The following is a 16,390-nucleotide window of genomic DNA, read 5'->3' as shown; positions in this document are numbered from 1 at the left end:
CTACTGGACTGAACTGCTGGAATGGTCCTTTAAGTCCTTTGGTCCCTCTATGCATATGCAAATCAGTACAGGCATAAGTGTGTGTGAGACGTGACGTGTGAATGAGTGTTGGGGCAACAATGATGACAACAAGATGAAAACAATAATAATCGTAATAAATCAACACATCTGTTCAAGAACACTCAGTCCAAATTATTATTCTCATACTCATTATTATCATCATTATTCACATAAAAGATAATAAAAAATAAATAAATAAAAAATAAAAGCTGGATCAGTGTGTCAGTTTTACACATTTCTGTGTTTTTTGCAGGTCTGGTTCAGTACAGTAGCAACCCAAGGACTGAGTGGTACCTGAACACCCACCAGACCAAACAATCCCTGCTGGAGGCCATAGCCAAGCTGCACCAGAGAGGAGGAGGAACCAACACAGGTGATTTAACAGCACACTGTCTGATCCACACCAGCGTTACAATGTGAGCGACTCAGGCAGAGGCTCTGATTACATCTATTAGATATATTTACTTTCTGTATTTAGGTCTGTCAGCAGTGGAAAGAGAAGCTGTTAGTGATCCATATTTTGTACAAAATTTTAACTTTAAGTATTTATAGTATAGAATATATTGAATATGTCGAGCAATTTGTAAAAGAAATTGACTTCCTTCACAGATCAAGAAAACTGTGTATCTGCTAACAAATAACATCTTCAGAACAGACTTCAGATAAAGTTAATAAAAAGTAATTTGACCCATACTGATTCCAGAAATAGTAGGGTTACAATTTAAATTAGATTAACGATGGTGGTAATTTGTATTATGGTTGCTATCATAATATTAATAACCATTGTAATACTGTGATATTACATTTTTGTATAGTATCATGGTATGATATTATAAATCAAAGATTGCTGAATGTGTAATATTGATAGTGATAATAATAATAATAATAATAATAATAATAATAATAATAATAAAATAACAACATTAAAAATTATAATGATGTCCCTTACGAAAAAAGTACATGTGAAATTCAGTCTTTCACATGTGAAATGTCTCAGTTCACATGTGATGTTGTAATTTCACATGTGAACTTAAAATTCACATTTGGAAATCACATGTGTATCTTAAAATTCATGTGTGAAAAAAGACAACATGTTTTTAGCTTTACATGTGAATGCAAACTTTACATGTGAAAAAGATAATGTCACATGTAAAGTGAAACATTTCACATGTGAACTTAAAATTCACATTTGGAAATCACATGTGTATCTTAAAATTCACATGTGAAAAAAAAAGTTTTGTTTTATATGTGAATGGAAACTTAACATGTTAAAGGGATGAAGTCACACGTGAAATGAAACATTCACATGTGATGTTGTGATTTCACATGTGATAAAAGACATGTTTGAATGCAAACTTTTCTATGTGAACTGATACATCTCACGGATTGATTTCACATGTAAACTCAAGAGCTTTTCCTTCCATATAAACTGAGACATTTCACATGTAACATGATTTAGCGTGTTGTAAAAGAAATGTTTCAAATTTCAAGAGGGATTTTGGTTTTTGGATTGAAAAGGCACTCTTTGTAAAATGTTCTCTTCCTGGACATTTTGCAACCGCCACCTAAGTGTATTGAGTGTATTAATGAAAGTATTGAGCCACGGGGCTCGCGCTTCCCGCCCATACACTCTAGGTTCCCCATGCTGCCTTTGGGATCTCACGGAAATATTACAATTATCGAGTGTAATACATAAATAATCATAAATGTGAACAACAACGGTCTCAAAAACGCATATATTACTTTGATATGTGAGATGTCATATTTATAGGCTGTAAATAACCCATGTCCGTTTCTGATATTCACTAAGGAGCAATATGGTAGGTTTATTTTGGTAATACCGTTTATATATTCCGTAGTTTATTATTTGATCAATTACATGTCTGACCTATTTTTTCATTTCATTAATTCATTTCATTTAATCCGTATTAAATTAGTAAAATCTGCACCAAAAATTACTTTATATAAAATGTTTATTATCCCCTTTAAGTAAACGTGAGACGCTTTTGATAAAGACGAATCTTGGATGGCGCACTTGAATGCATCGTCATCTTTGACAGTTGGAAGCAGATTAACGTCCCAGACGGAGACAGAGAAATGGATCGGGATGCGGTGAGTTATCGGTTCGACGACGACCAAATTAGTATATTTAAAGAAAAATGTGTATCAAAGAAAAAATGCTGAATGACCCTGACATGATTGGGCTGGTGGAGCACGGCTCCGCCGGTAAACTGACAAGGGGAGGTTGGCAAAACTACCCAGCAACGGTAAATTACTGGCAGTGAGTGGTGAGTAACGTAAACTGTTAATTTAAAACTAGCTTAACGCTAACGTTACTTTGACGCCATACCAGCTAGCTAGTTAGATGCTAATAGTTGTAACGTTAAGTCGTATGCTTTTATAAGTACATAAATTAGTTGTTTTTTTATTTGCCACGTTTAATTATTTGCTCGGTGAAATCATTCGTTGCATAGCCTCATCTGTGAATTTAGCACGGTGTAACGTTACGTCGACGTTAACGTTACTCCGTGATTCGCACAACGTTTCCATTGAAGAACCTCAGAAGGAAAATCAAAAGGCATTTTTTAACTTAACCTACCTGTTATCCAGCAGTAGAAATTATTTCTTCCACTTCAGTATACTCTCTCTCTCTCTCTTCTTTCTTTCGAGTAGCTATATAAATATAATAACGTCTCAACACAACCGGTCGAGGCAGATGGCGTCCACCTAGAGTCCGGTTCTGCTTGAGGTTTCTTCCCGCTGCTGCTGTATGTAGTTATAGTTTTTAAGTGCATGATTGCAAACGTGATCATTTACGACGTGAGATACAGTTGAGTTATGCTAACACATTATCATATTTTTGATTATGTTCTTTTCATGGGATTTGTTGACAACACAAAATATATATGAATCCTTTAAAGCCTAATTAGTTTTAACAAGTTCATCAGGACCCAAAATACAACAGTGTACAAACATTGATTCGCCTGGTGAGAAGGGTCAGTCAAGTGTTCAGTATTAAAAAGTGGTTGCAATATTTTCTTTTCTCTGTCCCCCACCAGGCATGAAGAGGAGTGACTACATTGCCAGAGGGAGTTACAGTTTTATGTTTTACAGTTTTAATCTAAGGATATTGTTTTACTTTTACTAGAATGCCATTATTTTGCATGTTCTAGTTTTCAAATAAATGGTCTATGCAATTTTAAATGTTTTTTGGGGTGTTTTTTGCCTGTACGTCCACACATTTTCATAACACTAAATATCTTTATATGAATGAAGAGAGAGGAGAGTGTCATTGTTCAAGGGATATCAAAATAATGTTGAAGCAGTATTAATGGATTGTATCAGTCCTTGTTATTCTTTCATTCTCTGACTTAAGCAAATACAGTCTTTCAAATGCTTTGGATGATGCAAGCAGGAAGTATAATGTTGCCGCTTAGTCAGTGAGTCAGTTACATCTGGCAATGTTGTATCCTTGAAATGTTATACCTATTGATTACTTAATATATGTTACACCTGTTGAAATGTTATATCTTAGCTATGAGCAGTTTCTGTTCTCACAGTAACTGGATTTGATACTGAAGAAAAGTGTCCTTTATTTCATAAATTTAGATGTCTTTGTCATGTTATTTCTGAGTTGATTTGTGTTTTATGTTTATCCAGATTATATCACATTTGGTGAGTCTGGATAGACATTCACAAATCCATTGTGAATGTTGCCACATGTGCCCTTGAATGCTTCACATGTGAAATGTCTGAAAACCACATGTGCCCCTGAAGTTTCACATGTGAAATGTCCAAAAACCACTATTGGGCTGGGTGGTTCAGTGTGAGGAGATGTAAAAGATATCAGTAGTAACACTAATAATACAATACTGCTACTACTAATACTAATGATACTGCTGTGAGCAGTGTTGACTGCTGTTGTAGAGTCTGATTGCGGCAGGGACAAAAGATCTGCAGAACAGCTCCTTAGAGCAGCCTGTTGTTGAGGGAGCTGCTCAGGGCACACTGGTACTTGTTCAGGGGGTAGGAGGTGTTGTCCAAGATGGCCTGGAGCTTAGTCACCATCCTCCTCTCACACACCACATCCAAGGTGTTGAGGGAGCACCCTGGGTAATACTCAGGTATTTATAGGATTGAACAGCGTCAATTTCAGGCCCCTTGACGTACACTGGACTGACTGATGATCGTTTGGCCCTGTGAAAGTCCACCACCAGCCTCTTAGTCTTCTTTACATTGAGCTGGACACAATTTCACTGGCACCACTCTGCAAAGTCATTGATGAGACCCCTGTACTCATGCTCATCACCACCATTTTCCTTTCCTCATTTTCCTTTAATAATCATATTATTCTAATATGATTATTAATATTGTGATATAACATTATTGTATAGTATCATGTTACATATCAAACATTGCTGATGCTGTTATAGTGATTGTGATTATAATAGCTATAATAATACAATAACAACATTAAAAATCATGATAATTTGAAGCTCTGTGATTGGATGTTTCTGACTGAAATGCACCTTTGGAGTCATAGTTAACTTTTCTCTTTCAGTTTTTATGTCTACAGGCCTCTGGCTTTGACTTTTTATCAAAGAACCAGATATTTTGTTACACACTTGTTGAAGAGCTGCAACTGTCAGTCACCTAACAGTCTATGAGCAAAGTAATGGGACTTTTATGTCTGGAACAAGCAACACACAAAGTTATTCTGCACCTTTTAAAGCCTCTTTACTTCTGTCATACAGGAAGAGCTCTGAAGTACTTGGTACATGTGCTCTTTAAACCTAGTGTGGGAATGCGTGCAGACTCCCAAAAAATTGTTGTCCTGATTACCGATGGAGAGTCTGAGGACAACGTATTCTCCACCTCGCAGCACCTGAGAGACACCGACGTTGAGATCTACACCATCGGTGAGTGACTTTCTTTATTCCTGCAACTCTGAAACTACATTATTTTACCATGAAAGAATGATGTGATATTACCATGAATTAAAAATGACATTTTTTCACAATGAAAATGTTAGCTAGCAAGACTCTTAAGATATGTGTATGACTACATTTATCGTTTATATCAGTTAATGTCTTACATTATTAAATCAAGTTTTTTAATAGTGGGCTGAAATGAATTAATCAATTTGCTGCTCACAAGGAAGAAAGTAAATCTAAAAATGTGGTATGCTTTGGTAGTGATATAAAGTACGTATGATTTCTATTTAATTCTATTCAATGGGATTAAAAATGCACAACCATCAGCATGCTCTGTCAATTGTCAGCTTTAATTTAAGGAGCAGGAAGCAACAGGACACCATCATTTTATTACTTTGCCAACCAAATTGTTTTCTTTTCTTATTTATTAAGTTTTTGAAGGTTCAGTTTTAACACTACATTTTTCTCTCAGGTATTAAGAATGCAAATGAGACTCAGCTGAGGACCGTCGCATCGGATCCCAAAGAAATTCACATGTTCAGTGTCATCGACTCCTCATTCCTTCTGGACATCATTGACAACCTCACCAACAACCTCTGTAACAGTATCAACAACTTAGGTAGGCAAATAGTCTGTTATCATCAAACAGTGATAACACCACATTGATCCACTGGTGTCAAAATCAATCAAGATTCAAGTGTTCAAAGATGTTCAACATTTGGGTGTCCAATCCAATGTTTTTTTTATACCCTTTAGAAAGCCAGCCAGGAAGAACGTTTTAACACATAGATGTTGATAATCCACAACTCCACAGAAGGGCAGAGATCCGTTCATCTTTTTACAGTTTAACATCCATTCAGGTAGTACATTCTCATCCAAAAGAAATCTGATTGAGCTTCTTTCAAAAGGAAAACTCGGTAATATCCAAACTGTTGTTCTGTTAGGTTACAAAGTTAATACATTTATATGGTCAAAAAACATTTTTGTTCCACTCTTAACTTTATTCTGAATTTCTTTTAATGTGATGTTTCTTAAAGAAAGATTCAGCTTTACAACCTTTGCCCATGTGCAGTAGCCGTGTCTTAATATGACCTCACTATTCAAAGAAATTACTAATTTCAACAAACATAATTAATGTGATAATAAATAAATTATCTTCCTCGCAATTGCAGAGGACAGTCTTATCCTTTTCTTTAATTTCCAGGAGAAAAGAAGATAGACTTGTTTTCCTGTTGCAAGGACAAACCGTTATTGGATTCCAGAGACATGGGGTGAGAGTCTCACCCCAGGACCGACACAAACTGACCACTGAACAACATGACACTGGCCAGGGTCAAACACTGTTTCAAAAACTCTTGGAAAGCCTGATGGCAGACAAAATAACTAAAATGAACAATTGGACTAAAAGTGTTTAAATGACCTTGAGGCCTTTTGTGTTTAGTTTGTCACCAAAAATTCAAAGGACATTCCTCAGTGAGCTTTCACTAAGTAAATCCTTATTATAGATAAATCTGAATTTTGTGTGAATTAAATGTCTAATCATTATGTAAATCATGCAATGTTTGTCATAAAGTTGCATGGATAATGATATAATTTCCATAGCCATAAGATAATCTATTGATGAAGTATTAAAATTCACCATGTAACAACATTGCCATCTGCTGACTGTTATAGCAAAGCCTTTTTACGCCACGTGAACCTTATCCAATTTTTAAATTTAAAATCACCTAAAATATTTACCTTTTTCATTTACTACAACTTTTAACTAAATACAGTATATTTTGATAGTTAAATTAGACAAGGAGTCATATTGAATGTTTTTATATTATGAAGTAAGAGTTAAGTGGAATTTATATTTGAAGCCATCAATGTAAGATTTGTCTAAATATTATGGGATAAGCATTAAGCTTAAGGTTTAATGTATATTCATATATAAACTTTGTTTTCTGAATAGTCTTACAATACATAAATATCTACAATTCTGACATGAAGGTGGGCTGTAGGGATGCTTTAAGTGTGATTATGCACTAAACCCTAAGATTAATTCCCTAAGAATAAGGATCATAACTCCACCATTTCAGTAACACCATGTTTTTCCTTGGAGAATAAAGAAAATTAATAATTAGAACTTTGGCGTGAGAAACTTTTCATTACACCCAAGACTGAAACTAAAAGTCGAAAGATATCTCCCATGCCTTTAGGCTTGGGCTATGCACACAGTTTAATCCTTCATTGAAAAGTTCAGTTATTTTTGCTTTTAGAATTTTTAACAAGAATCCTCGCATTTTAACATGTAGTATTTTCCTTTTTAAGTTTATCTGACCAAAGTAATTACTCTATCCAACTAAAGAGAGCAACCAGAGTAAATTTCCCAACACTCAACGAGATCACAAAGACTCAGCAAAAGCCTAAACTCAATGCCGGCTCACATTGCTCCGAAGAAGGCCTATCATTTAAAGGCCTTATTATTCTTTTATTATTCTCTTTATCATGTATCATTGTGGTTTCCTTTGAGCATAGCAGACAGAGTTCACTGCTTTGAAAAGAACTCACACTTAATTTGAGACTGATCAATTAAACGGACATTTATTCTCCTCAAGGTCGGGAGTGGTGCCCCCAATGAGTGATTTAACTTTAATTTAAGTAGAAATACCCAACACAATAATGTGCAATATAACAAAACTCAGTTCTACTAAGGGCCAATTATGACTCTTACAGAGATCAACATTTCTTTTGCATGAGAGACCTGAGAACAGGTCACATACACACAGAATCACAATAAAATGGTTCATTTACATCACAGTCACAAAACAATCATCGTACATACTGACGGACACAATACTTAAGACAATCACAGTTATGAAGAATAGCAGCTAGGAAAACTTTTCAGTCACTCAGAGTAACAATGTTCTCTAACTTTAAGCTGTGTTGCAATTCATTCTAGTGGTAAGGAAACTGGAAACCAATCTTCCCCAATTCAATGACTGTATGAGGAACTTTTAAAGCCAACCTGCTCTGTGATGTGGTGTCATGGTTATCAGCTCTGAGCTCAACTAAAGATGTTAAATAACACTACAACTTAGATAGCAAGGCTTTATAAATGAAGACACAGGTCTGCTGGTGCCTTCTAGATGCCAGCGACTCTCTTATTTTTGTTCTAATGAAACTCACTTTATTCTTTTACTGATGACTCTCGTGTTTCTGTTCAGAGACCGTTAGGTTGGTGGGAGGAGCCAGTCGCTGTGCAGGTACACTGGAGATGAATCAGGGAGAGTGGAGACCAGTGTATGGCTCTCACTGGACCCTGAAAGAAGCAGCTGTGGTATGTAGAGAGCTGGACTGTGGCTCTGCTGTTTCAACAGGAAGCAGAAAGAAGCCCTATCGTAGATCTGTATGGAGGATCAGATCTGACTGTCTTCAGTTTGGATCTGCACTGAGGGGCTGTGCATTCCCAGATTCCTCTTCCTCCACTGTGGAGCTCACCTGCTCAGGTAAGCTCATCAGTGACATAATAATAACAATAATAATAATAACAATTAAAGCTGCAAGCAGCATTGAACGGGCCCTTGGGCGGCTGTGGCCCAGGAGGTAGAGTGGGTTGTCCACTAATCGGAAGATTGACGGTTTGATTCACTCCAATGGGAGAGGCAAACATGAATACAAATTATGACCGATTCTTTTGCCCCATAGTCACCGAAGTAAATATTGGACCCATTTTTCACAAGCCACATATCTTCCAAACATTCTGACACTAAAATAGCATTTTTCAAATAGACAAATCAGGAGAAAATTAACTTTGCTCGAGACCTGGGTCTGTCACAGCAACACACTCTCTCGAGATCTGGCAACACAGATTTCTCTCTGTAAGGGAACCATTTGTTTCATGTGAAAATGAACCTGAATGCCACAGTAACCCATGCAGCTCTGTGTTTGTGTTGTTTGCATGATTTTTTTTATCATATCATAGGGTAAATGCTAGCTATCATGACGCCAATGCTAACGTTAGCTTGACTGTCTAACCCTGTTCTCAAGCACACCTTTTTACATGATTTAATATTCCATAATCCCTGTGGGTGGTGGGTCCACAGAGCAGCTCCATGTTGCTTCTTTGGTCTGTGCCTGACCAGGCCCCATAGGCAGAGGCCCAGCCACCAGAGACTCCCCAGCCAGGCTCCAGGAGGCAACCTCCTAAGATGTTTTATATTTCTGTTTGGAAAGAGATGTTTTATATTTGTTATTGTACATAAATGTTAAATGAAGATCAGTATTAAATATTAAATCCTCTCTCTCTTTAGACTCTGTCAGGCTGGTGAATGGGACTAGTCTGTGTTCAGGCAGACTGGAGGTGAAGTCTGAGCAGTCGTGGTCCTCAGTGTGTGAAGCTGACTTTGACCAGCAGGATGCAGAGGTGGTCTGTAGGGAGCTCGGCTGTGGGGCTCCCTCAGTCCTCCAGGGGGCGCTCTATGGAGAAGTGGAGGCTCCGATGTGGACCAAAGAGTTCCAGTGTGGAGGCCATGAGTCTGCTCTCCTGGACTGTGGAAGATCAGACTCAGCTAGAAGCACCTGCTCACCTGGCAAAGCTGTTGGACTCACCTGCTCAGGTAGAAGAGGAGCTGCAGCTTTGATTTGGCTTCATTTCTGTTCTAATGAAACTCACTTTATTCTTTTACTGATGACTCTCTTGTTTCTGTTCAGAGCCTGTCAGGTTGGTTAGAGGAGCCAGTCGCTGTGCAGGTAGACTGGAGGTGAAACAGGGAGAGTGGAGACCAGTGTTTGCCCCTGACTGGACCTGGAAGGATGCCGCTTCAGCTTGTAGAGATCTCGACTGTGGCTCTGCTGTTTCAACAGGAAGCAGAAATGAGACCTCAGACAGATCTGTATGGAGGATCAGATCTGACTGTATTCAGTCTGGATCTGCACTGAGCGACTGTGCAGTATCAGGTCCCTCTTCCTTCATCATGGAGCTCACCTGCTCAGGTAAGTCCATCAGTGACATCATCTAGATCTCCTAGCTAGCAGCTTTATAGCTGTCAACTGCACATGATCACATTGATGACTCAACAGCCTAGCCAATTTAATTTGCTGTAGCAGCTCCAATGGAGCTGATTTGCCAGAATTTGAATTCCCTGCTCTTCCCTTCTTACAAACCTCAGTGTACAAAACCATTTTGCCAAACATTACCACACAGTGAACCTGTCAAAAGTCTGTGTGCCAGTTTTCTTACCTCACAGTGTATGAAAGTGAGCTTGCAAATCTGCAACTGGATGCTCAGACTCTAAACACAAAGTTTGCAGGCAGAAACCTAAAAATTTACAAAAATAAGATCAAAGGTATAAAACCCTGTTCTCAAGCACACCTTTTTACAAGATTTAATAGTCCATATTCACTGTAGGTAGTGGGTCCACAGAGCAGCTCTATGTTGCTTCTTCAGGCTGACCAAGGCCCGGCCACCAGAGACTCCCCACTGGGCTCCACCTCGTGAACGTCCTGAGATTTTTTATATTTCTGTTTGTAATGAGATGTATTATATTTGTTAAAGTATATAAGGGGGCAAATAAAGATCAGTATTAAGTTGTAAATCTTCTCTCTCTCCAGACTCTGTCAGGCTGGTGAATGGGACTAGTCTGTGTTCAGGCAGACTGGAGGTGAAGTCTGAGCAGTCGTGGTCCTCAGTGTGTGAAGCTGACTTTGACCAGCAGGATGCAGAGGTGGTCTGTAGGGAGCTCGGCTGTGGGGCTCCTTCAGTCCTCCAGGGGGCGCTCTATGGAGAAGTGGAGGCTCCAATGTGGACCAAAGAGTTCCAGTGTGGAGGCCATGAGTCTGCTCTCCTGGACTGTGGAAGATCAGACTCAGCTAGAAGCACCTGCTCACCTGGCAAAGCTGTTGGACTCACCTGCTCAGGTAGAAGAGGAGCTGCAGCTTTGATTTGGCTTCATTTCTGTTCTAATGAAACTCACTTTATTCTTTTACTGATGACTCTCTTGTTTCTGTTCAGAGCCTGTCAGGTTGGTGGGAGGAGCCAGTCGCTGTGCAGGTACACTGGAGGTGAAACATGGGGAGTAGAGACCAGTGCAGGATGTATCCTGGACCCTGAAGAAAGCAGCTTCAGCTTACAGAGATCTGGACTGTGGCTCTGCTGTTTCAACAGGAAGCAGAAATGAAGCCTCACTCAGATCTACATGGTGGATCAGATCTGACTGTGTTCATTCTGGATCTGCACTGAGTGACTGTGCAGTATCAGGTTCCTCTTCCTCCATCGTGGAGCTCACCTGCTCAGGTAAGTCCATCAGTGACATCAGTTGGACTTTCAATTCCACCTTACAAGCAACAACTACATAAGACATTAATACAGTTGTTGCTTGCTGCCTAAACAAATAAGCAACTGTTTGCTGACAAGTTTAATATATCAACCAAAAAAGCTGATGATATGTCAGTGTTGTGTTCACTACTTGTTTCTGTTGGAAACTATTGTGCCTGCAGTGTTGTATGAATGTCTTATTAACATGTTGATCGTCTCAGACGAATCAAAAGGCAGCTGATGATGTTAATCTATTTATTACACATGAATGTAGGAGTTCTCTGTGTTGTGTGATCAACCTTCATTTATTTGAACAAACAAATTAGGAGAAAACAACATTCAGTTTGTCACAGAGGAAAAAGGATTCATCATCTGGTCCGTGTAACACTTATCAGTTCAATTTTACAGATAAAAAATAAAAATTGAAAATTGGAAAATTGTATTTTTCATTTGTCAGATCAATGTATAATTAAGATTTTAGAGTCGTTTTATTTGCTATTTGTGGAATGCCAGGCAGCAGGATGACCACAGCGTCACTACAGGACACGTGAGGGAAAAGAGGGATTTTAATTCCCAGCTCAGATTCTATATCAATAAGCTGCTGGAGCATCTACACACAAACATTTATAACACCAATTTCCTCCTGACTCACAGTATGCATTGACCTGGGCTGAGGAGAAGACTTCTCAGCTAATCAACTTTACAGTGATTAGTCTAACTTCTAAAATCTGACTTTGCTTTTTTATTTCAATCTGTGCAGCGGCTGCATCTGCAAGTGTTTATGAAGCACGGACACACTGCACAACAAGGTTAATGTTAGCCACATAGGCTAGCATATTTAGCTTTGTCGTCCAAGGCAATATGGTGATATCACTGTATATGACTCTCAAGCTATATGCTGTATATTTACATAAACAAATGCCAAAATGTACATTTAGAGGGAAGACCTGGCGACACCTAACAGCGGGATCTGTTGAGTCAGGCGCTTAGACCTGCCTTCTCAGGTAGCCCAAGACACATGTACAAATGAAAACTTTATGATTTTCTCTTTTTCCATTTTTCTATCCAACATTCCAAATGAAAAATACAATTTTAGAAAATTGAATTCAATTTTCTATTTTTTATATGGAAAATTGAACTGATAAGCATTACACAGACCATCATCTCTCTGTGTTTACAGACCTGCTGGTTCAGCCAATCATCTCTGTGTCTTCTACCATGGACGGGGTCTCCGAGGTCCAGCAGCAGGGGTTTCTGGTGCGCCGGGGCTCCAACTTCACCATCAGCTGCTCCGTCCAGCCTCAGTACCCAGGAGGCTCCTTCCAGCTCACCTTCACCTCCTCCAACAAGGCACACATCTACACCCAGCCAGCTGTCAATCACTCTGCTGACTTCCTGTTTCCTGCTGCAGACCCCGCCCACCAAGGAAACTACAGCTGTGTTTATGGCGTCTATGTTTTTTCTCATAACTTCTCCTCTGAGAGCCGTCTGCTGTCTCTCACTGTCACAGGTAAGCTGAAGCAGAGTGTGAAGCTCAGTGGAACTGAGACGTCACACTGACTTTGTTTCCATGTTTGTAAAACATGATAAAAAGTCATCAGGCAGCAGGACCGACCCAGCAACCTACAGAGAGCTGAGGCAGAATCTGATGAAGGAACTGTAAACTGTTTCCTTCCCGGCTTCTTTAATGTTATTGAACCATAACAACTGTGTTGTAGTGAAAAGTAAAAGACAGCAAATGAGTCAGTGAAGCCAGATAAGCACTATAATGATAATAAACAGGACTTTACATGATGAGCTGAATGTCATCAGGAGAACTCAGAGCTTCACCAGGATCACATTTGATTTAACTGCATGTAAAGATGTTGATTGTTAACAATCAGTTGAATCATTTCAACCAGACAGGAGCTTTAAGGAGACAATCAGCAGACTTTCATTCATTCTTTCAAACCGGCTGTAAACACATGAGTTGTTTTTGTCCAACATCATCAGCATACAGAGGAGATCAGATGAACTTATAATCAACAAGCTGCTTCACACTTCAGTGATTTTAGGAGATTTAACGTCACTAAAGTTTCTGTTTGATGGGAGCTGTTGTTCTCATGATGTCATGTGATCTAATGTGATGACTGAATGTGTCTCGTCAGATCCAGCAGTTCATATCATCAGACTGGTCGTCCTGCCGGTGACTCTGCTGTTGGTCGTCACTGTCGTCTTTTTCATCCTGAAGGATGAACATGTTTGTTGTTTAGAGGACTGGTTGAAATGAAGCACTCAGCCTGTTTATATTGAACTGAAGAGAGGAGTGATGCAGTAACTTAGATCTGTGTTGTCATGTCTCTCCAGGCCAGCAGGGGGCAGAAGTCAGGCCCACAGGAGAACATTGAGCTGGATTCTTATAACCTCGGTGTTTCCAGAGCTGAAGGAGAGCCGGCTGAAGAGGAAGGAGCTCAGGGAGCAGAGTAGGACCTCCAAGGAGCCACAAACCACTGAAGAAGAAAATCATCTTTGGGTTCATCTCTCCTCTCAGTCTCAGCCAGGTTTTTGCAGCCCAGTACGGCGAGGAACCAGCACCAACGCTCAGTGCCACAACAGGAAGTAGTGAGACCTTTATTAAGACCAGAAGAAGAAGAGCAGAGAGGAGATCTGATTGGACCATTTGTAACATAATTATCTGTATATAGTTATATTTGATGAGTTTATATCTTTTCACTTATAACTGTATTTTATATACTATAAAAGAGACAAAGTACTTCACAATTTTTGCCTGTTTCACCTATTCACACACACACACTTCCACCAATGGTGGAAGAGCTGCCAGACAGGGTCCTGGCCAACTTGGGGTTCAGTGTCTTGCTCAGAGTAAAAGGCTCGTGTGTGCTTTTCTCCACTGAGGTGCTGACCATCGCTCAAAATATCCACAAGAACTTGTACACAAGTGTTTGTTTTACAATTTCTAAATAGCACAATCTCTGTTTTGTTCCAATTAAATGATTTGTTTATGTCAAATCACTGTTTTAATTTACTCATTTCCATTATGATCACCTGTAAGCTGCTGTAAATTCTCCCCAAAACAAGAAATATTAGTCTCATCTGCAAATAAAACTAATTTCAGTATTTTTGATACTCTGCATATATCTTTTATGTACAAATTGAACAATGTCTGGCCTAATACTGATCCCTGAGGGACTCCACAAGTAATATCCAAGCATGTTGATTTATAATCACCAATCTTTACAAATGTTTGCCTGTTTCTTAAATAGCTTCTCAACCAATTCAGCACAATACCATAACTTTCCAATTTATTTAGTAATATATTGTGATTAAGGGTAACAAAAGCTTTTTTTTTAGATCTATAAATACTCCCACTGCATGCTTTTTTTGGTCGATACTATTAGTAATTTCTTCTATTAATTCAATTAGCACCGAAGATGTTCATCTGTTTGTTCTGAATCCATACTGACTGTCAGCAAATTGTGCTTCTCAACGAAATTGTCTAACCTGTCAATAAAGAGTTTTTCTAGTATCTTATAGATTTGTTAAAGTAAAGAAACAGGCCTGTAATTTGTAAAACTTTATATAATGGATTAACTTTTGCAATTTTAATTTTGCTGGGAAATTTACCAGTTTGGAAGGACAAGTTATAGATGTGTGTTAGTGGTTTTGCAATACCATAAATGGCATTCTTGACTATTGTCATATCAGTTTCATTCCCAAATCAATTATGCAGTGTTTCCCAAATAATTGTAGAGGTCTGTTGGACTGCCAGGCCAACGAGAACCCCATCTGGGCCAAAAAAACATTTTTTTATGCCAAAAATAAAGCCAAATATCCATTCATTTGGAAATCAATAGTGCTTGGAAGCCTTTGTAAAGTGCTGTTCCGAAATGAGAGTCAACCTCTGTGTCATTGCCTGGGAAACTCTTGGTAGCGGCGCTCCGTTAAGGAATAGGGCAGTGAGTAATGTGTGTGCATAGTGAGTGAGTGGTTGAGTGAGAGGGCGAGCGGCAGAAAAGTGAAGGTGAATGTGAGCAGAGCAGTGGAAAAGGTTAGCAGTAAATTGTCAATCTGGCAGTAAATGTACAGTACAGACTACAATGTGTCAGTTAATACATGCTGCAGCTTCTCAAGACAAAGAAGAGTCATGTTTTTTTACTAATACTTAGGTTTAAATTGATTGAGCAGCTCTCATAATCTGGTTTATTGCAAGAAAAATATTTCAGCTGGTTGAAATTCTGATTGGCTGGTAACTCTAAAATCTAGTAGCCATAATCAAAAAAGTTCATTTCAAGCCCTATTGATACTATATAATATAGTTTGCCATATTCAAACACTAATGATAAATGATAAATAAATAGGAAATACAAATTCAATAAAAAAAATCAAACATGTCAAAAGAAAAAAACAAGATTAAAGAAACAACAAAATAATATACATATAAACAAGAAAACAAAACACAATCATCAGCAAACATATATATCAAAATCCCAGCAAACAATTCAAAGAAGGCATTCCATGTTTGAAAAGGAGTAGGAAGAATCTAGTCTAGTACCCCCCCCCCCCCCTTTTTTTGTTTTTTGGCTTTAACAATAAACTTTATGATTAATATGAAAACTCAGCTATCTACCACCAGTGTCCATGATACCCATCTCTATCAAATCAAAAAGCAAACCAAACATTCAAGCAACATGAGAACAAATCAATCCGGTTGGAAGCAAACAAAACATCACAAGTCCATCCCATATCCGTTCAATATATTATCTTTGAAGATTTTTTTTTTTAATTTGGTTAGTGTTCTACGTGTTTTCATTTCTTCATGATGATGATGATATTTTGCATTTGTTCTGATTAAATGTTTTTTGAACATACAAGTTCCTCTCAGGTCATGTTTACTTTCTCTCATTTCAAACAACCCTTAGATACTGTTGCGTAATTGTGGATTTTTTACTCTGTACATAATTTGGGAAGTTTTGAAGTTGATCAGATCTTTATATTTTAGTGCTTTTAATTTAATAAAGAGTAGATTTGTTGGTTCTTTAAGTAGTTTTTTTTATAGTTCTTATACCTCTTTTTTGAAAGATGGAGGTTGGTTTAGTGT

The 16,390-nt window shown here is 38.3% G+C and overlaps 1 protein-coding gene and 1 long non-coding RNA gene across 5 annotated transcripts in view; both read left to right on the top strand.

Moving 5' to 3' along the window:
- The window catches only part of LOC121886789 (cartilage matrix protein-like), a 29,268-nt gene extending 14,857 nt beyond the window's left edge, over nt 1–14,411 (top strand). The window contains exons 4-9 of one of the 4 annotated variants that reach the window (XM_042397106.1): nt 314–433; nt 4,815–4,979; nt 5,467–5,613; nt 8,204–8,485; nt 12,473–12,802; nt 13,440–14,411. In XM_042397106.1, the coding sequence (XP_042253040.1) occupies nt 314–433; nt 4,815–4,979; nt 5,467–5,613; nt 8,204–8,485; nt 12,473–12,802; nt 13,440–13,561 (1,166 nt within the window). In that variant the 3' untranslated portion in view covers nt 13,562–14,411. Of the gene's footprint in view, nt 1–313; nt 434–2,069; nt 2,349–3,119; nt 4,980–5,466; nt 5,614–8,203; nt 8,486–12,472; nt 12,803–13,439 lie in introns of those variants that run through there. The other 3 variants (XM_042397107.1, XM_042397108.1, XM_042397109.1) reach the window with 3 other exon arrangements.
- On the top strand, nt 9,569–12,223 carry LOC121886809. The gene is made up of 3 exons (XR_006092851.1): nt 9,569–9,595; nt 10,990–11,271; nt 12,053–12,223. It is a non-coding gene; the product is annotated as an uncharacterized LOC121886809 (long non-coding RNA).
- Nucleotides 14,412–16,390: the final 1,979 nt, after the last annotated feature.

This window comes from Thunnus maccoyii, chromosome 20 (assembly GCF_910596095.1).
Source record: "Thunnus maccoyii chromosome 20, fThuMac1.1, whole genome shotgun sequence".
In the NCBI taxonomy this organism is placed as follows: domain Eukaryota; kingdom Metazoa; phylum Chordata; class Actinopteri; order Scombriformes; family Scombridae; genus Thunnus; species Thunnus maccoyii.
The sequence above is the reverse complement of the archived record's forward strand: the minus strand, read 5'-3'. Positions and strand labels throughout refer to the sequence as shown.